General features: G+C 49.9%; 8 protein-coding genes and 5 non-coding genes across 13 annotated transcripts; 5 read left to right on the top strand and 8 right to left on the bottom strand.

The window, feature by feature from the left end:
- Window positions 1–1,378: 1,378 nt before the first annotated feature.
- On the top strand, window positions 1,379–2,040 carry BO83DRAFT_323780 (putative phosphoglycerate mutase family protein; the record flags this gene model as incomplete). The annotated part of the gene is made up of 3 exons (XM_025527951.1): window positions 1,379–1,598; window positions 1,663–1,885; window positions 1,956–2,040. 3 exons carry the CDS (start codon window positions 1,379–1,381, stop codon window positions 2,038–2,040), a joined length of 528 nt encoding a protein of 175 aa, XP_025383330.1.
- Window positions 2,041–3,080: 1,040 nt separating this feature from the next.
- Window positions 3,081–5,853, top strand: BO83DRAFT_456405 (putative MFS peptide transporter; the record flags this gene model as incomplete). The annotated part of the gene is made up of 4 exons (XM_025537068.1): window positions 3,081–3,152; window positions 3,732–4,047; window positions 4,104–4,239; window positions 4,293–5,853. 4 exons carry the CDS (start codon window positions 3,081–3,083, stop codon window positions 5,656–5,658), a joined length of 1,890 nt encoding a protein of 629 aa, XP_025383329.1. The 3' UTR covers window positions 5,659–5,853.
- BO83DRAFT_370551 (ribokinase) lies at window positions 5,664–7,300 on the bottom strand. Its single transcript, XM_025529904.1, has 2 exons — window positions 7,176–7,300; window positions 5,664–7,095 (listed from the first exon to the last, which is right to left on the bottom strand). The coding sequence occupies exon 2, from the start codon at window positions 7,072–7,074 to the stop codon at window positions 6,049–6,051; it is 1,026 nt and encodes a 341-aa protein (XP_025383328.1). The 5' UTR covers window positions 7,075–7,095; window positions 7,176–7,300; the 3' UTR covers window positions 5,664–6,048.
- A 932-nt stretch (window positions 7,301–8,232) lies between these two features.
- On the top strand, window positions 8,233–8,979 carry BO83DRAFT_155629 (TauD/TfdA dioxygenase family protein). The gene has a single exon (XM_025526271.1). The coding sequence runs from the start codon at window positions 8,361–8,363 to the stop codon at window positions 8,748–8,750; it is 390 nt and encodes a 129-aa protein (XP_025383327.1). The 5' UTR covers window positions 8,233–8,360; the 3' UTR covers window positions 8,751–8,979.
- On the top strand, window positions 8,775–9,534 carry BO83DRAFT_441280 (uncharacterized protein; the record flags this gene model as incomplete). Its single annotated transcript, XM_025536325.1, has 3 exons — window positions 8,775–8,879; window positions 8,961–9,282; window positions 9,340–9,534. 3 exons carry the CDS (start codon window positions 8,775–8,777, stop codon window positions 9,399–9,401), a joined length of 489 nt encoding a protein of 162 aa, XP_025383326.1. The 3' UTR covers window positions 9,402–9,534.
- Window positions 9,535–10,229: 695 nt separating this feature from the next.
- Window positions 10,230–10,956, top strand: BO83DRAFT_456397 (uncharacterized protein; the record flags this gene model as incomplete). The annotated part of the gene is made up of 3 exons (XM_025537067.1): window positions 10,230–10,511; window positions 10,635–10,757; window positions 10,827–10,956. The coding sequence occupies exons 1-3, from the start codon at window positions 10,303–10,305 to the stop codon at window positions 10,954–10,956; spliced, it is 462 nt and encodes a 153-aa protein (XP_025383325.1). The 5' UTR covers window positions 10,230–10,302.
- A 170-nt stretch (window positions 10,957–11,126) lies between these two features.
- BO83DRAFT_411832 (uncharacterized protein) lies at window positions 11,127–12,690 on the bottom strand. Its single transcript, XM_025534348.1, has 7 exons — window positions 12,455–12,690; window positions 12,372–12,391; window positions 12,276–12,309; window positions 12,128–12,201; window positions 11,676–12,055; window positions 11,505–11,600; window positions 11,127–11,449 (listed from the first exon to the last, which is right to left on the bottom strand). Exons 1-7 carry the CDS (start codon window positions 12,630–12,632, stop codon window positions 11,140–11,142), a joined length of 1,092 nt encoding a protein of 363 aa, XP_025383324.1. The 5' UTR covers window positions 12,633–12,690; the 3' UTR covers window positions 11,127–11,139.
- Window positions 12,691–13,059: 369 nt separating this feature from the next.
- BO83DRAFT_382502 (OPT family oligopeptide transporter) lies at window positions 13,060–15,677 on the bottom strand. The gene has a single exon (XM_025532240.1). It carries the CDS (start codon window positions 15,630–15,632, stop codon window positions 13,233–13,235), a length of 2,400 nt encoding a protein of 799 aa, XP_025383323.1. The 5' UTR covers window positions 15,633–15,677; the 3' UTR covers window positions 13,060–13,232.
- Window positions 15,678–16,720: 1,043 nt separating this feature from the next.
- On the bottom strand, window positions 16,721–16,809 carry BO83DRAFT_t248. Its single transcript has one exon. It is a non-coding gene; the product is annotated as a tRNA-Tyr (tRNA).
- Window positions 16,810–17,344: 535 nt separating this feature from the next.
- Window positions 17,345–17,434, bottom strand: BO83DRAFT_t247. Its single transcript has one exon. It is a non-coding gene; the product is annotated as a tRNA-Tyr (tRNA).
- Window positions 17,435–17,990: 556 nt separating this feature from the next.
- On the bottom strand, window positions 17,991–18,079 carry BO83DRAFT_t246. Its single transcript has one exon. It is a non-coding gene; the product is annotated as a tRNA-Tyr (tRNA).
- Window positions 18,080–18,171: 92 nt separating this feature from the next.
- On the bottom strand, window positions 18,172–18,261 carry BO83DRAFT_t245. The gene has a single exon. It is a non-coding gene; the product is annotated as a tRNA-Tyr (tRNA).
- An 82-nt stretch (window positions 18,262–18,343) lies between these two features.
- Window positions 18,344–18,433, bottom strand: BO83DRAFT_t244. Its single transcript has one exon. It is a non-coding gene; the product is annotated as a tRNA-Tyr (tRNA).
- Between the last annotated feature and the right edge of the window lie 544 nt (window positions 18,434–18,977).

The following is an 18,977-nucleotide window of genomic DNA, read 5'->3' as shown; positions in this document are numbered from 1 at the left end:
ATGACGGAGAAGGATGGCAGAAGTGGATTTAGTCTATTCCTCGGGGTCTGCAATTGATCATCCCAGGTGTGCGTCATACCTTGGTCATTGAACAAAACAAATCTTGCATATCAACAGGCGTAACTTGCGGAGATGGAAGGTGCCCAGAAAGGCGGTCTGTGTGCTACCAAGTTAATCATGTCTGTAAAAATTAGGTAGGTTTATTGGCATGCAAACCAGCCTTGCTGCTCACACCCAATAATCCGGATCTGGTGGCGTTCCCTAACCACTTGTATGAAATGGCACGTCCGCCACACAAAAGTCAATCCCACCGGGGTCAGCGCAATACCATAACGATGTTTTCTGTTTGAACCAAGCATCAATCTTGGCAAGGTTATTCATCATCAAGGTATGGCCGGACACTGTGGCGAAGCACAAACTTTGATTGTTTACCTGGACAATCGCTCTCTCCGGATTGTTTTATTGACTCAGACTGTCATTCACAGGAGCACACTCAGCTGGTCTCACCCCTATACAACGTGCTATTAGGCTGTATCGCTGGCTATAATCGGAAACGGGGGGTTTTTCATGGTACTTGTGGGTCATTGATTGGTCCACCTGGGGTCAGGATCAGTCGATCGGTCGCGGCGGGCTGGCTATCTCCGGGTCGATCGGTAGTCGATGGGTGTCATCTGCAATGTTCAAAGGATCGCCCAGTACAAAGTATGTCTGGGGGTTGGCATCTGTAGCGAGCGAGAGACCTCCTCGAGACGGAGTCCAGAGATGGCTCCGCCAGCCGGGACGGGCGGTCCCATCCACGATCCACCCGTGCCGGGAAAAGTAACACTTTCTCCACCGGTAGAGAGGCGCTGATGTCTTCACGCGACTATGACAACTCATCTGTATGGTTAGAAAGGGCGCTACCCTTGCGGCCGCTTTGAACCAATAAAAGGCACCATCCCAGCTTCTGAACTGTTGGAACAATCGGAGACGACAGCATATCTCCCACAAGAATGCTGGGGAGAGAAGGATCCGGAGTTGGGTGGCCACGATTTTAGCGGGCGGGATCGACCGGCGAAGTGGCTCTCATGGATCACAGTTCACAAGTCATTCAGGCCCATTGCCGGCAGGGCATTGTCCCACGTGCGAGGCTTGACTAGCATCCAATCCAATCATAATGTGCTAGTGGCATCGTGGCGAACCCCATTCGTAGCAGCGGGAGATGGTGCATGTTTCTCGGGGGAAACCTTGTTGGCAAGGGAACTCAGAGATGATTCGTCTGGTGGGGGCTGTTTTGACTGGTCTTGGATATCCACTAATATATAAGGGGCAGGACATCCGGACAGTGGGCGACTGTGATTTCTAACCTTTGCATAGTTAATAGCGATCAAGTTGTAAAATGTACAGCACATTGTCCCTGTCTCTCAGCCTCTTGGCCACGGCATCGCTCGCTCTTGCCGAGCCGACCGTCTACCTAATTCGCCACGGCGAGAAGCCCAGCAACGGGAGCACCGGCCTCAATGCTGTGGGTTTTGAGCGGGCCGACTGCTTGAAGACTGTGTTCGGCCCGGATTCCAACTATGACATTGGATACATCATTGCAGAACAACCCAAGTCAGGTACATCAATTTTGCGGTTGATTGTCGGATGTGAAATAGCCATCAGTAGTTAACAGATTCGCAGATGGAAAACGCGACCGCGCATATGAAACGGTTCTCCCCTTGGCTGAGGAACTGGGCCTCACTGTCGATACATCCTGCTCGAAGAAGGACACCAAGTGTGTCAAGGACTTGGTGAAGGACTACACCGGCAGCGATAACATTTTAATCTGCTGGGAGCACAAGGAGTTGACAAAGATCGCTGAGAAGCTGGGTGACGATGATGCACCTACCTACCCAGATGACCGGTTAGTTTCTACCGAAGAACCTTGCAAAGGCGGTTTGTAGTCGACGCAACTAACCAGTCATGCATTCCAGGTTCGATCTCATCTGGACTGACCCTTACCCTTATACCAACATCACGGACATCACGAGCGAGAACTGCCCGGGTCTGGATAGCTGAAGTAGTAGCCGAAAATTCAAACCAGGCTCCAGTTAGGGGACACTTGGCCTCGTGTCACTGTAACCGACGGCCGTCCGGGGGTCGAATGCCCCTTTTGAGAAACGACGTAATGCAAAGTCATTTTGGATCTGTTCATGCGAGTGTGGCCTTAGAATAGCCTTTGGGAATCTTGGTGTTGGGTACCTGAATTCTAGCAGCTCGCCTTTCATGACACGATATGACAAAGAAGTCCCTGCACTGTCTGGACGCATCCTCATCAGCTATCAACAAGATTTTGTGACCGACTTTTGCCCGGTCGCAATTCACTCCCATCCCTTGAAAGTGCATGTAGGCCACTTGAGAAAGGCGAACTCCCGTGAATTCTCTTCTAGCAGGCCCACAATCTCGCCACGAACCTGTGGGCGGGCCTTGGGTCGTGTGTCTGACAAGACCATAGAATGCCAAGACGCCATGCCATGCTTGATATTGTTCCAAATGTAACCTGCCATATATAGATCCTGCCATCAGCGATAAGACCTCCACAAGATGCGAAGGAGGTAGGACACGAGCAAATGAGATGGAGCGGGAGGAATGCTTTGCCGTGGTGGCTGACTCCTGTTGACCGTCCCCACGCACCACGAACCCCTGCCAAGTTGAACAAAGACAGACTGACCGGCCTGCCAATAGGCTGCCAGATAAGACCAATCCAAGCAGCTTTCAGATGGCGCTAAGCTTTCAGGTAGCCTGTGGCGGCGGTCTTAGCTGATGCTTGCGCGAACGGGAGGTAAACCCAAACCCATCACCTGGTCAGCCAGGATGTTCTGACGAAGCTGATATTGTGAGACTAACTTTGGCCGGGAAATTGATCTCCGTCTGCTGTTATAGCGGGTGTGTCTGCCTCTAAACTTCCTTGGACTTCAAGCTGCTTCTCGGACTATGGTGGTCAATCTCGTCGGTTGACTAAGGACTGAGTGTGAAATTCAGCATCAAAATCTTCCAACAAGAGCACCCCATCACGTATAAAGTAAACAGTAAAATTCTCTCAACACTCCGATCAGGAGATGCAAGTCATTGGCATCCCGTATATCGATAGTTGTGGGGTAACTCTCCAGCCAAAGGTCGAATATGATAAGGTCACCCGACAGGAACAAAAGGGGGAATGATCAAGATATGCGTCGAGCAGGGGAAGTGTCCGAGCAAATGGCATCACTACAGATTATCTTGACCCCATCCGCAGGCAGTGATATTAATATCGATACCTTGATCTGGTTGGTGGGCTCCGATGGCGCAAAGGACGGCCAAATCGTTATCATCGGACGTTGATTCGAATCAGCGATGGTGAGTGGGACAGGCTAGGGCTGATAGACCTCCCCCAAAGCACGGATCCCGACTAGTGGGAAACATGTCTTAAATGACCCAACTGATAGCAAAGACTTGTGCTACATTGCGCGATATGCCTGTCCAGGCATTCGCCCCTGCAATGGGATCGTTGGGGGGTATTTAGCCCATTGTTTGACCACCGCCGGAGATCCGACTGACCTTGCTAGCAGCCATGCTATAAAAATCGGAAGCTGTTCAGTCAGTTTAATCGGCTAGGGGGTCGTCAGAGCTCAACAATTTTCAGTAAAATTCCCCGGCGTCTCAACGCCCAATCAACGAAATATGAGTAAGTGTAGCCAGGTGTATGGCGCTGTACCCGGAACTGACAGCAGTGGACGATTCTAGCTACCTCAACCGGCGAAACCCACGTCGCCGATGCCATAATCACCAGTGAAGCCACCAACAATTCCGTCCAAGTACAGAACAAGTCCGATCCTGAGAAGAACGTCTACGAGGTAGATGCTCAAGCGCTGGAGAACGAGGAGTACCCGCCGCCCACGGAGGAAGAGGTCAACAGCCTTCGCAAGGTCCCGGCCTATCTCCCTGTCATCGCATACTCCCTTTGTCTGGTAGAATTTGCCGAACGAGCATCTTACTACGGCGCACAGACGGTCTTCTCCAACTTCATCGAGTTCCCTCTTCCTAAAGGTGCTCTTCAGACTCGGTAACTCCTGATTCTCATATCGCTGACCGGCTTTTTGTAGGAGGAAACGGTGCGGGTGCACCTCCGCGAGGGACGCAAGAGACGGCTGGTGCTTTGGGAATGGGACTCCAGGCTAGTGACGGATTGGTCTTGCTATTTCAGTTCCTTGCCTATGTCATTCCGATCTTCGGTGGATGGTAAGCCAGTCCCCAAACTGTATACACGTTGCGTAACTCGCTCACAATAACAGGTGGGCCGACGTACACGTCGGTCGGTACTGGGCCATTTGTGTCGGTGTTGCCATCTGTGGTATTGCCCACATCATTCAGATCATCGGCGCAATTCCGTCAGTATTGCAAGCTGGCACGGCGCATGCAGCGCCCCCGTTCATCATCGGGCTTCTGATGTTGGCCCTTGGAGCCGGTATCTTTAAGCCCAATATCGCACCCACAGTCCTGGACCAATACCGCCATCAAAAGCAATACACAAAGGTTTTGAAGACTGGGGAGAAGGTCATTGTGGATCCCGAGATGACGGCTACTCGAACGATGCTTATCTTCTACGGAGTGATCAACGTCGGAGCATTTTACATGCTGGCCACCACATATGCGGAGAAATATGTGGGTTACTGGCTGGCCTTCTTGCTGGCCGGGATCATCTATTTTATCTTGCCGGTAGTGCTGGCGGCCGCCTATAAGAAGACATACCGGACGCCGCCCAGTGGGAACTCGGATCTCGCCAAGGCAATCAAAATCACCGTAACTGCTTTGCGCCAAAACAAGTGGCAGGTCTGGCGCAAGAACTTCTTCGATGCGGCGAAACCGAGTGTACTGGCAGCCAAGGGGATCCAGGTTGACTGGACCGACAAGCTGGTAGATGATGTGCGCCGAACTCTCGTGGCAACGGAGATCTTCTTCTATTTCCCCATCTACAACCTCAATGACGGCGGTATCGGATCTGTCTCGACGAACCAGGGTGCGTCTATGACGACGAACGGTGCCCCCAACGACCTTCTCAGCAACTTCAATGCCTTGACCATCATTGTCGCCGTGCCGATCGTTGATTACTTTATCTATCCACTGCTTTATCGGTACAATATTCCGTTTAAGCGAATCACTCGGATCACATTCGGCTTCATCCTGGCCGCACTCTCCGGTCTGTGCGGTGCCCTTGTCCAGTGGCGTGTATACAAAACCTCGCCCTGCGGCTACTATGCCTCTTCCTGTTCCGAAGTTAGCCCCATCAGCATCTGGTGGCAGCTGCCGAACACTATCTTGGGAGCCCTCTCCGAAATCTTCTGCAACGTGACGGCGTATGAACTGGCATATGCCCGGTCGCCTGCGAGTATGAGGGGTCTAGTCATGGCAATCTTCCTCTTCATGACTGCTTTGTCCAGTGCGCTGGGAGAAATCCTTCTGCCAGTCACTGAGGATCCCGACTTGATCTGGATATGGGGTGCCCCTGCTGTTGCCCTCGCTCTGCAGACCATATTCTTCTGGTACCGATTCAGGTACCTGAACAACGATGAATTCATGACCGATGAAGCCAACTATGCAAACAGTACAGGGGAGACCTTTATTCAGACCACTGAAGTGGAAAAGACGGTGGAGAATTAGATGCACAGGGTCGGACCGAATCATTTACGGTCTTAATAACGGTAGCCATATTTTGAGTATGCTATTTTATCAATACATGTATCACATTTATCTCGATCCAGGTTTCAGGCAAGCCGAGTCTATAAGTTTGATTTCGGTATTGTGTCTATGGTCCCTTCTGGGAGGATGTATGGTGGTGGTATGATTTAAGTTGAGAGACGCTGCATAATTGCGAGTAAGGCTACCGTGTCAGTCTTGGTAGCATATCGATGGTATGAAAAGCTACGGTCGTGAATTCATGTCGAATCTGAAATCGGATCAATGGTCCGAAAGTCCGGCTTAGTAGGAACTTTGAGCGAATACTCTCCTGGCCGACGGGAGTAACCATTAGGTGGTTCACTGCGCTATGCACTAGATCTCATAAGCGAACGGGATGCTCTGCATCGCACCCTTCCTCTGCACACACCCTGCGGCGGCCACGTTCGCCTTCTGAACGGCCGCTTCGATCTGGGCATCGAAGTCCGCCAGTGGAGCACCGGTGGCAACAAACTTGGCAAAAGCAGTAGCGAAGTAACCGACAAACGTGTCTCCGGCGGCAGTGGTGTCTACAACCTTCTCCACCGCGGCGCTAGGAGCAAAGCCCTGCTTGCCAGTGGCCGTTGAGTAATAGGCACCCTTGGCTCCGAGAGTAATTAGAACAATCTGGACCTGGGCATGTTTGTGGAATAGAGGTGCAAGTTCCTCGGGCTTCAAGTCCTGCTCCTGTTGGGCAGGGGTGAGATGCTCCTTGACCGCCTGGGTCATGAGGACAGCTTCAGTCTCATTCATGGCCAGCACACTCGTGCCGGCAAGAGCGGCCAGGGGAATCCCTTCTGTGAAGACTGGTGCAGGGTTGAAGACGAGGTGAGAAGCGCAGGAAGCGCTATTAAAGTGCTTCATCAACTCCAAGGTGGTCGACCTCGGGATCTCGCCCTGCATCACGACAACGCCTTGTTCTAGATGGATATTCCGCGTGGTAGCGAGGACTGCATCTGCATTATCCATTCCCGAGTAGTTAGCACCGGGGACGAACAAAATCCGATTCTCTCCTCCAGCTCCTTCATCCACGATGATTGTAGCAGAACCCGTTTGGCTGTCCGTCTTTTCCTGGATCCCCGTTGTGCTGACTCCGGAACCCTCCAATGTTGGGCGAAGGAGGGCCGAGTAGTAGGGGTCACCTGCTCCGACCGCGCCAATCATATACACCGACGCATCTTGGTTGTCTTTGGAAGCGAAAGAGGCGCGACCGCACGCGACCGCCTGGTTGGCACCTTTCCCTCCGGCGCTGATAGCGAGGGAGTTGGCTGTGAGGGTCTCGCCGGCATCGGGACAACGTGGAGTGTAGGTGACAAAGTCTATATTCAGGGAGCCAATCACGCAGATCTGGGGAGGTGCCATGGTGTCCGTTCCTGGAAGTTGCTAGAAGACGAGTCAGATATCCTAGTGACGGGTATGGTTGGAATCACCCATGCGGGGAAGAAGCACAGATGGGGACTCACTAGTAACGCTGAATTAATGATGACAAGTCAATTGATAATAGTTCAAAAGGGAAGGAATGTCCCATGCAACCGCTATGCAATATCTTGCAGGAATTAACTGTCAATTATAACCTGCAGTGGAGTTTATCGATGGGATAAGTGAAAGTAAGAAAGAGAGCGACCTCTTTTGGCGGGGGGGAAAGATAAAGATTAGGTAAGTGGAATGGTCACATGATGATGACGTTGGAGAGGCCGAGGTATAGACTTGAAACAACTAAAAAATTCATCATCCAGACAAAATGATAGTTTGTAGTCTTGTGATGGTCATTTTGGCTCTGACAGTCATTCTGGCTTAAGTTTAATAGAGGTCAATATATTCCCAACATACAAAGCGACTGTGAGATAGTAAGTAGTGGCTGAATACCAGAACTACTACTCTAAGTAAGGGTAGTATTCGTGCGCGATACCACTAAATGTTTTGGTGACATGTCGACAGAGAACGCAGTTTTGGTGGTACTCGAAGAAAACCCTCCAGTGAATATACCCGAAAGCTACTTCTGTTCAGCTCCGCCTATCCAGGTCCTTTGGACGGAGAAGGTTCATGTCCTTCTGTTTGACCGTGATCCGCGGTCTGACGGATCCGATGTATCGCGCAAGAGATGACGGGAAGAGTCGCAGGAGCAAGCATGGAACATTGTCATTGTGCTGAAAATAAAAGTCAAGAAGAAGCGGTCAATCTATGTAAAGTCCACAGGCCGCTTAATATATTCACATTCTATTGTTTACATTGAAGAAGTATTGCATTTAAATCTTCCGGCTACTACCCACTCTCAGCTTTGCCCCATTTGGCATATCGTGTTCTGGGAAGGAAGAACTTGGCTATCAAGCGTCATCACCACATATATAAATTTCTATCATGCTTAACTACTTGGGTCTCATACTTGCAATAACCAAGCTCTGACCTACCCTACACAAACACACTGTTGGATCCTGCTTTCACACGCTGCCACTTGTCGAGTGACATCCACAACGCTCCCTTTGGCTAGCCATGGCAACCATGATTACTACGGCCACCACGGCCACTATGACCATTGGCACTCACCCTTGACCTTTCGCCGCCTTGATTCCACGTTCGGTGCTGAGTGTGAGGGCGTGGACTTCTCGCAACCAGTCCCGGATGCCGTCATCGAAGAGCTTCGTGCCGCGATGGCCACATACGGCGTCTTGGTCTTCCGCGCCACCAAACTTGACGATGCGCGCCACTTTGCCTTTGCGCGTCAATTAGGCGAATCGATAGTGGATAACACGGTCGGGAAACCGGGGGTGCCAGATCGACTTGGTTCCAGAGGCAAGCTTATGGATGTTGGGAATGTGGACAGCAAGGGCCGGGTCTTATCGCCATCGTATTGGCGGGCGCAGCTATTCCGGGGCACACGCCTCTTCCTCGTAGACGGCTCCTTCACCCAACGCCGAGCGGGATATAGCCTCCTCCGAGAGCACAAACTGCCCCCAAAGGGAACCGGCGGCGCGACGGCATTTGCCGACACCAGGACTGCTTATGCGGATCTCGCTGAGGAGACGAAAGCCGAAATTTAGAATCATGTGCTATGGCATTCAATCATGCAGAGTCGATATCTAGGAGCCCCGGATAATTGGCTCATCAGATTGGTGGTTGCCGTCTCCGACCTGGATGACCTGCGTCGTATCCCATATCTGATGGGGGTGGTATGTTCACGACATGCTTCAAGAAAGCGACTTCCCTAGTAAGACATCGTATTGTGCTAACCAAACTATCATCATTTACAGGGTCTCATAGCCCGTATATTGGGGATTTGGGTCGATCTTGTGGACATCAGCCTACTCCTGATGTTCTGTTTCGTTTTGGGGCGGATCTTGGTGCTGTGTTGGTTGCCCGCGGCTGCAAGAGCGCGTGGATGTCATCAACTTGCACAACTGCACAAGCCCAGCAATCGAATGAATCTGTATATGGGATCAAATGCATACCGGATAGACGGGAGGAGCAAGGCAGACAGCAAGCCCGTAATTGAGGCTTTGATGCGGCATGCCAGTCAGGACAAATATGTGCTCACTGTGGACTGGCAGAACGGATGGAGACATGATTATGTGGGTATGTATACCATTTAGATATGTCTGTAGAAGCCGCAAGCAATGCTAACGTTATTAGGACAATACTTGCGTGATGCACCGATCATGTGGTGGCTCATATCAAGGACGGTATGTGCGTGATATGCGCAGGGCCACAATCTATGACTTCGCGTAGGCGCTGAAGTCAACTTGTGCAAAGATTGAAGAGGTGTTACAAGCAATATAGCCAGAACGGCGAATTGTGTAGATTTCAGGATACCATAACTTGTTTGCACCTTTCAGGGGTAAGAAGCAGAAGCCTGAGTTTAATCTTGTGAAGAAAGATGGATGCCGGCCCCTGCACTAGTCCCTATTCAGCTAGCTTCAATTGAGTGTGGGTACCTGACCGTTAAGGTGTCATGTCAGGCTTGAGGATGATTCCAGACGATATCAATGGAACTTCAGTGATCTTTTCAAACTGACAGTATCTCTCTCTTGTATACAGTACTTTCTACTTCTTTGTATTGACTATAGTGTAGATATTGTACTGCTGCATCATCACACCCTTATTCCTCCACCTCCCTCATTCTACCCGAAACGTCATTCTAAGAAGCCCTGATGCAATCCCTTAAGTGGATCTGCAGGATGCCCATACCCCCTATCCCCTCACATTCAATGCCCGACAATTCCGCCGAGCAGAAAGAGGGGAAGGAAGTTCTACTAGCCCACAACAGAGCTACGTACCTGATTCATGTATGCCTGCGGAGGATCACCTCTACTCAGAGCATTCTCCGTAGCGGACAATATCACACCCGCCTATAGGAAGGGGAAGAATAGTCACTAGCTGATAGTGACTGATGATTCCTGACCAAGTAAGTTCCAAGTAAAGTAATACTACTGTCTTCTTCACAGGAAATGAGGTACCCCGTAGGCAGCTTCATATTTAACACAGTATTGTCCCCTCGCTGATCTTCCAGCTTACAGTAACCTGTGTACTTAGAAGTTACCCCTCTCGAACCATCACCTTTCAACCTATCTCAATCACAGAGAACAGCCATTCAAAATGTTTTCCCTCTCCACCCTCCTCCTAACTCTATCTCTAACTCTAACCGCAACCGCCCACCCCTCAGTCACCCACCAAAAACGCAGCGTGACATGCCTCAAAGTCGGCGCCACCGCAACAGCCAGCTGGACCAACAGTGCCGATCAAACCTGCACGTATGTGGGCGTGGTAGGCAGTAACTATGGCGAGAATAGTGATGGTGATGGAGAGTATGTTTATTCCTATTTCTTCCCTTCACTTCCTATTCACTCATCTCGTACCTACTTTTCTGTCACTACATCAACACTAGTGAAAGAAATGGAAAGCTAACCCAAATACTGTCTAAACAACAGTTACTCCTGCAACGGACGCTGCGGAACAGGATGTAGTGGTATCGCACTGGGTAATGTCTACACCCAGGACTGCTTTTCGCATGATATCTGCTCTTACTTCGAGGATGCGAGCGGGGGTGCTAGGTGAGTGGTTCTATCTACAAGAAACATTATAGTATTATGTGATTGAGATATGCTAATATTGTGTACTAGTGACCCCAACTGCGGAGCAGCATACAAGGCCGCAGAAGATGATTACTTGCTGGGATGGATTGATGGGTGCTCGCAGACGAATCCTACTAATGCGGTGGTGAAGCCGACGGCAACTCCGGTTTGTACTTGATGCATTACTGTCAGGTCTTAGGAATAAAGAGAGAGGAGAATCGCTACAAGTGACTTGTCTTCATATCTAAACACAATATGGCTTCTGATATATGTACAGTCCATCTAATTGCTAAATATCACACAAAGCATATATACTAGGTGCAAGTATAACATGCAAACATAGAAGGTATCAACAGACGCACTACTTCCGCTCCCCCATCAACTCTCTTGACTCATCACTAGTAGAACTCCCCTGTCGTGCACCCACCATACAGGCACAATGCGCTTCCATCGGTGGACTAAGCGCCTGTTCAATATCATCCTGCAACACGATCAACCCCGGTTTGCGCCTATTACTCGACGGAGTAGAATTAGAATTGGAAGAGGCCGACGGTCGCGACTGACTGCTGTTGCTGCCGGAGTCACCAATCCAGCAAGGCGCATGGAAGCGCAGGAACTGTTTCAGATAGGGAAGGCAGGGGCAGATAATGATGAAGTTGGCTTCGATGATGCTGTAGATCGTGTCAATGAAATCCGTCCAGTATTGGTATAGTAGTCTGTACGCACAATGAGATGATGGCTAGAGCAATTTCGTATGACTGGTCTTCGGACGTTACCAGCGGCAATATAGTCACCAGCCGGATTATGCTGGTGATTATAGTTCTGTTGGATAGTGAGTTATAGTTTAGTCAACCATGGAGGGGATATTATGGGATTGAAAGAAGAAGGATCACCTACAAGCAACCAATCCCAAACATACAGCCGACCCCAAGCTTCTGGATCAATGGAAGTTTCAGCTTGACTATGACTGGGATAGGGATAATAATCAATATGATATCGCTAACGGTGTTAGTAATGGCCGTAGCGAGATAAAATCCGCTGCGGTCGACGCAGTGGCCGGTAGTAATGGTCAAGTCCCAGTTTTTGGCGATGGGTTGGCAAGGGAAGATGAGACCCAAGGTGAGGGCGATCGTGTAGCCGGCGATGATGAAGGTAACGAGAAAAATGATTATTCTCCAGATGCGAATCATGTGCAACAGGCGATAGTAGAGCATCAGCAGAGCGAATTTGGCCGCAGCTAGGGCGGGGATGTAGATGATGGCGGCAGAAAGGAGAGTCTGTGTTACTGGCTCAGCGACGAGACCACAACAGGATAGAAGACGAGGAAGAAGCAACATCGAAGAACGGACTTTCACGTAGATTTCGAGAACCGCGGGAGACAGGTACTTCATGTGGACTCCATAGCCTCCATAAGTGTAACCGTCTACATGGAGAGGGCGGTTAGCTGTATGCGCTGGAGTTCAGCAACTAAAACCAGACGAATCTGCATAAACATACAGAGAACAACAGATTGCGTGACAATTGAGAACATCTGTGATAGCGGAGACATGTGAGTGCAAGGACTAAGACAAGGTCATCGCTGCTACACAATACCCAAGCGAGAATTAAGCAGACTGCAGGCTGTATTAGCCACCAACCACTCAAATCTCCACCCCATATAAGCATAGAAAACGTACCATCATCCCACCAGAACATCCGCATGATGTGGATCTTAGTGTATAATCGCATGAGGAGGAAGATCATGCAGAGAAAAATCCAAATACCGGCGAGGATCTGATTGGTGGTGCGTAACCATGGGTGCGACAGAGTCCCCCGGAGAGCGTCATCACCAGCAGCTCTTCCCAGCACGTCCATATTGAGGAGCCGACAAGCAGCGGCAAACTTCCCCGAAGAAGGGGCATTATTGTTGTTCTATCATGTCGATCGTAACGCAAATTGACAGATGGCGAGAACTGAAGCCCGGTCGCGTTTTAAGTAACTGGAGAAGAGTCGACTATCCCTCGTTTCCTCCCGTCTTGGTGGCTGAGTGTCAGTAGAGTTTCAGCCACGGCATCATCACCCAGTATCGGCGGCAACGAGCATCGACCGATTGTGCCGTGGAACCACCGCAGATGCTCATCCATCTGCTCGATGCGATGGAAAGTCTTCACATTCCCGGGGTCTGTGCATCCTCAAGTAACTTTCGACCCTCGGGTAGTTAATATACGCCACCCGAATTCTGTGCCCAAGGGCAAGTACGTCGAACAAGTAGAAAGCTATTACCACGGACCAAAAACAAAGTGGGGATATCATTACTGCATTTCGTCTATCATAAGGTTCGGAAATCGGTCTAGAACGATTCCTCAACCCCGTTCATGTACACATTAAATACAGAAAAGCCACCCTCGTCGGTTGAAGGTGGCCTGAACGCTAGAAGCCGCAGAGAAGGGCCTTTTGTTAAAGTAGATCATAGAATCAATCCAAGGCAAAGCACCGTTCCACCGAGACAGAGTTGTTACCCCACCAGTTAGGCATGGAAATTTGCTTTCCCGAGCCAAAGAACAGGAAGATCAACAGCATATTCAGGTTGAAACCCGCATCGAAAGCAGCGGCCACCATGTAACTGTAGCGTTTCCAGACCTCAAACCGATACCGGTAGGCCCAGTACATGACAACATACCCGCCGATGATCGCCGATGTGTAACCCGTGCTGATGTTGCCGTAGAAGACCGACAAACCGGAGAAGAAAATGCTGACGTTCCATAGATCAATGCGTAGCCAGCGCGGTAGAGTGCGATGCATAATGTACAGGATCGGGGGCAACACTGCGCCCACTAGGAACGCCCAGGGTAGAGGCTTCATCTCCTGCTCTTTGAACAGTCGGCTAGGTCCGAGAACTGCATACTGGACACCCAGAGTATTCGAGGATTTCAAGGACTGACCAGACCATTGGTCCAGCGGATCTGTCTTCTTGCCCGACAGATAGTCTCCTTTCGTGTTGAGGACCCATCGTATCACGGCGTAGTTCACTGGAATACCGAGAACAGTGCCAAAGATCTGAGAGAAAAAGACCGTGCGTGGCGGGATATGCATGTAGTGACCGATCTTCTGGTCTTGCAGCATATACTGCGCGCGGTACCAGGCGTCGCCGGCAATCGATCCGTACGTAGACGGTCCGCAGGGGTGCCGATGGTTTTTGCCAGCAGGGGTTTCGACCATGTAACCATACACCAACTCATTAAAGGACCCGACTGCCAGTTGATAGTTCGAAATGGCATACAGAAATCCAAACGGAACCACCAAAACGGCGGCACTCGCCAGTGCCACGAACAATGTCCAGATCGGAATCCACAGATAGCCACAGGCAATCGTCACGATCAGAGCGATAAAACCAGCCATGAAAAGTGCGACGTACCACCAGAGGGGGATCTCCTTGTAGGTTCGCTGGAGAACATTGAGACGATCGTGGTACTGGTGGTTAATGCTTTGTCCCTTCTCCTGCGACGCTTTCTGCCGCGACCGAATAACTTTCATCAGATTGTTTCGGATCTGGACGAAACCGAAGGTTAAGATCCACGTGATTGCTGCAGTCACTTTCGCATAGTCGAAGAAGGTCGCCCAGAGGTTCTGAAGACCCATGTACATGTCACCGTACTCCGCGTAGGCGGTCTCGTTCAGCTGATAGTCGGAGGTAACTACCTCGAGGGTAGGGTAGGTCGTTCCGTTCACTGTCAGCAGAGAATTAGACATAAGGCCGTGCTTGTAAGACCCAAGGTTTCCCCATTTCGCGGCTGGGAGTAAGACCCAACAATTGAAGACGAAAGCCAGGAACAAAACAACCTGCGTCCACCATGGGGTAAGAAGGATCGAAGAAGCGTTCCAGTTGATGTTTGACCAGTCGAGGGACAGATTCAGCAGTCCCATACCTCCCAATCCAGATCCCAGGAAGTTGGCCACAGCGTTATGCGGTGCGACCCAGCACAAGAAGGCGAGGGAAGATGTAAACGGAAAGACGTATTCGGGCAAGAACTGCCACAGCGTCATTCCAAGAAAGCAGAGGAAGAAAACTTTCATCTGTCGCCGCGCGAGGGGGGATGAAACATCCTGTTTGCGGAACGTTTCAAACAACGTAGTCTGCATGAGGGCCTGGGGCCAGATGAAGTTGGGGTCATATAGTAGAAGCTGGCGGGCCAGTGCTGCGAAAGCATACCCAATCCAGACAATCGCAAACATGAAGAAAATAGCCACGGCAGGATTGACTCTCTCGCCGTAGTAGAGCTCTGCCATTGCGATGGGGGTATATCCCAAGTTGTAGGTAGCTCCGGATGCCGCCGTCAAGGTAACCAGAACGTGTTCCTTGATGCTCCACGGGCCCGGGTTGAGGCTGAAGGACCAACGGGTAAAGGGCACGCGGATCACCCAGGCTGGGAGGACCCGCGCCAGAAAGTGACCCGCATAGTGGCACGCGATCTGCACGAAGAAAACGGAGTATGGGGCTTCGGTGGTACGGAAGTGGCTCATCATGGACAAGAAGGCACCGGGTACGACGAATATCACACAGAGAACGAAGTATCGAAAGGTAATGGTGTACAGGGTTGGGTCATCAGTAAGACTGACCAACTGGCGCACCTCGAGGGGCAGCGCGGCGATCTCGGGGTCTTCTTCGGCTGCGGTTTCGACCACATTGGGCTCGACGGTCTTCTGACTCTTCTCCAAATCATCCACGGGCTGTTCCTTCACGGACGCCGCTTTGGATACAGAGTCGGATGTCTGGTCCTCCCGGTAGCCCGTGGTGGTGGCGACAGGTGACACATTGCCGGCATCAGAAGGCGCTGCATCACCTCGCTTCCGTCGAAAGATCGTGGATAGGCCCATGATGAAGAGCCGGAGGCTGAGATCTAGCGCGCAGAGGCGGATGAGGTGAAAAGACGCATGCCCAAGCAGTTCGTTCCGACGCAAAGAGGGTGAGGCAGCCCGCAGTTATAGAAAAGTTTCCATGATCGAGTGACTCCTCGCCCTTCTCCGCATCAGGTAAGGGGGCGATGGCGCAATCGAGCAGCAGCACCGCAGCATTTTCACACACCCCAGCTGCCAAGTCGATCGGCTTAACGCCGAATGGCTAGAAAGTGCGAATTGTGCAGGTGGCACGAGCTAGGGCTGACCATTATGGTTGAGAACATGAAAATGGTGGGAGAGGAATAGCAGTGGTATGAAGCCAAAGTGGATGCCAAAATTGCGTTATCGAATCCTTCTCATTCGTGATACGCCCTTAGATCCCCATCCACAGCTTGTCCGTGGATGCGCCGTGATTCGACAGACGCCATTTCGACCTCTTTAGCCAGCGACCGGTCCCTGCGCCATCCATGGGTCGGAGGCCCAAGAAGAAATTTCACACGTTGCAGAGGAAGGTGGAAGAAGTAAGCTAGTAGAATTAGGCTTGAATACCGCAGAGGGCTGACCGAGGAGTGAAGATGGTGGCCTATCAGGGTTTCAGACGATCCGCCCCTCAGGTCGGTCGCGCCCCAATGGGGTGCTTAATCCGGTTAAGCTTAGATAAGAGAAATCGATGAGCAAGAATTCGCGTGGATAACAAAATCAAGTCAGATTTGACCGAGATGGGGCGATAATGGCTTGAGGCAACAGATAACCAGCCAGGTTTATCACCCTCTGAATAATTCATGAACTTGGAAGTTTCAAGAAAGATAAGCTGAGAGAATACTAAGTTGGGATTTAGATTATATAAAGAAAGGTTCAAGAATGAAAACAAACCCTTCTCTAAAATTATCGACTGATACTATGCGATAATAAAGAAACTGCCTTGATTATTCATAGTGGAGACTGAATGTCCACATCAAAAACATGCCTCGATACAGCTTCGTATTTGCAGACTAGGCGCGGGTTGATATGACCTGTTCTTTGGGCTGTTGACCAGAAGAAGCAAAACAAAAATAAACGCATTTGAATCCCCCGAACCAGAATCGAACTGGTGATTTTTCGGTTACAATAATTATCCATTACAGCCGAACGCCATAACCAACTAGACCATCGGGGGATCGTTGGACTGGCCGCTGAGACCTGGCCATTATGTTTAAGCAATACGTGAATATACAAAAATCTTATCGGAAACATAGAGCAATTGAATTTCGCGGCTGGAAGTAGACAGCGTAAAATCATCCTGTACCATAGAATTTATGTATAGCTATGGCCGCAAGGTCATTCACTCAACTACCTAAGGCACACACAACGAAATGGGCTACATGTTTGGTCATCTGACACAGAGAATGTACGAGTCACGCGCTCTAGAATTATAGTTTAGGTGGGAAGCAAAATTCGTACGGGCCAACCCCGGCTCGGAATGACGCCGGCGCAAAGGTCATTTCATTCCATTCATCTTACAAAGAACAACAAAAAAAATTGGAGCGCAATGATAAAGATTCATGGCAATACAGTGGCCTGGATCCACTGAATTCATTTGAGTTTCGTCCACGCAGAATCTATTGTACGCTATGTGAGAGAAGTCACCAAAGTGGTATGTAACATAAAAAAAAAAACGAAAAAAAGGAAAAAAGAAAAGGTTATAAGAAGAATCCCCCGAACCAGAATCGAACTGGTGACTTTTCGGTTACAATTATTATCCATTACAGCCGAACGCCATGAACCAACTAGACCATCGGGGGTTCTTGTTGCCATCAGTCAGCAACTCTGCATCTATGAGGCAGGGCTGTATGTTACTCCTCAGCTTCACTAGGTCGACTGCGAGCCAGCAAGCCGGCAAGCCATTGCTTGGCTAATATAGAAGGGTAAATAAACTTGCTATAATTCATTAAATAGGTATAAGAGAAAGGACTGGTTAGTTGACTCTGGCTAACTAGTTCCTGTGTTTTCATAACACCACGAGGCGATCAAGATGCTTCGTTGCAGTAGCTGAAGCTCGAAACAGCAAGAATGGAAAGTCCATAGGTATGGCCACCCGAATTGTCAAACGCGAGTAGAGGCCAGTCCTTGACGAGCAATGGGGGGTGAAAATAGCATTGAGCAATCCCCCCTTGATATCAGCAGTTATGCAGGTAATCGCATGCAGCACCAGCGCAAGTGGGATATCCGGTTCGATCTACGGCACACTTGCTGAACCTTGGGCTTGACAGTGATTTGTGACCAATCAACAGCACTGTTCACCTTTGCAGCACCCTACTTATAGTAGATGTGAATTCACATCAAGCAAAAACTTAGATGTCCCCCGAACCAGAATCGAACTGGTGACTTTTCGGTTACAATTATTATCCATTACAGCCGAACGCCATAACCAACTAGACCATCGGGGGCTTATGATGATTGTGCGGGCTGGCTTTTTGGTTATCATGTGGCGAATGGGAAAGCAAAGTAGCTGTCATCCCAAAGATGAAAAAAAACGAGTTCCCCCGAACCAGAATCGAACTGGTGACTTTTCGGTTACAATTATTATCCATTACAGCCGAACGCCATGAACCAACTAGACCATCGGGGGCTTGTTAGTTTCATGTTTCCATATTTTGTGTCTATGAATGCCATGTAATGCAGACTGGCAACGCAAGAAAAAAGACTTCATATCCCCCGAACCAGAATCGAACTGGTGACTTTTCGGTTACAATTATTATCCATTACAGCCGAACGCCATGAACCAACTAGACCATCGGGGGTTGTGATGACGAAGCAGCCAAAGTTTGGACTACATAATCCACATCATATAGCTACAGCAACTCGATAGTGACTAGTTGCACTCCCTACTTGTAGCCACAAAGCTACGGAGGGGATATGCTGTGTTCCAAAGACAGCCTGAAATTCATTTGCCGTAGTTGTACCATGAATATGCTTAGTATGGGCATATGCCTATCGCTTTGTCCATCCGGTCAAAGGAGTGCTTTGTACTGGCTGTAGTGTCACCTCGATCAGTTGAATAAGATATATATAACCACTAGTACCACCCTACAACGCGGAACAAAATGGAACGCCACTAAGTAACTGTTATTGGTGGGTCTTGTTAGTACTAGATCACCTGGTCTTCATCGGATGTCTGCTAGTAATCTGGTGTAGTAGTAAGATCCGCGGATATCTCTAGCAGATCGAAATAATCCCACGTAGAGGAGCTACTTCAACACACCATGATACCCGTAGCCTGCAGGTTTTTATCAGGTATAAATAATGTCTCTCACAGAGGTCCCAGTCCTCCTCTGTACGTACCAT

This window comes from Aspergillus eucalypticola (assembly GCF_003184535.1).
Source record: "Aspergillus eucalypticola CBS 122712 chromosome Unknown BO83scaffold_35, whole genome shotgun sequence".
NCBI classification, from domain to species: domain Eukaryota; kingdom Fungi; phylum Ascomycota; class Eurotiomycetes; order Eurotiales; family Aspergillaceae; genus Aspergillus; species Aspergillus eucalypticola.
The sequence above is the reverse complement of the archived record's forward strand: the minus strand, read 5'-3'. Positions and strand labels throughout refer to the sequence as shown.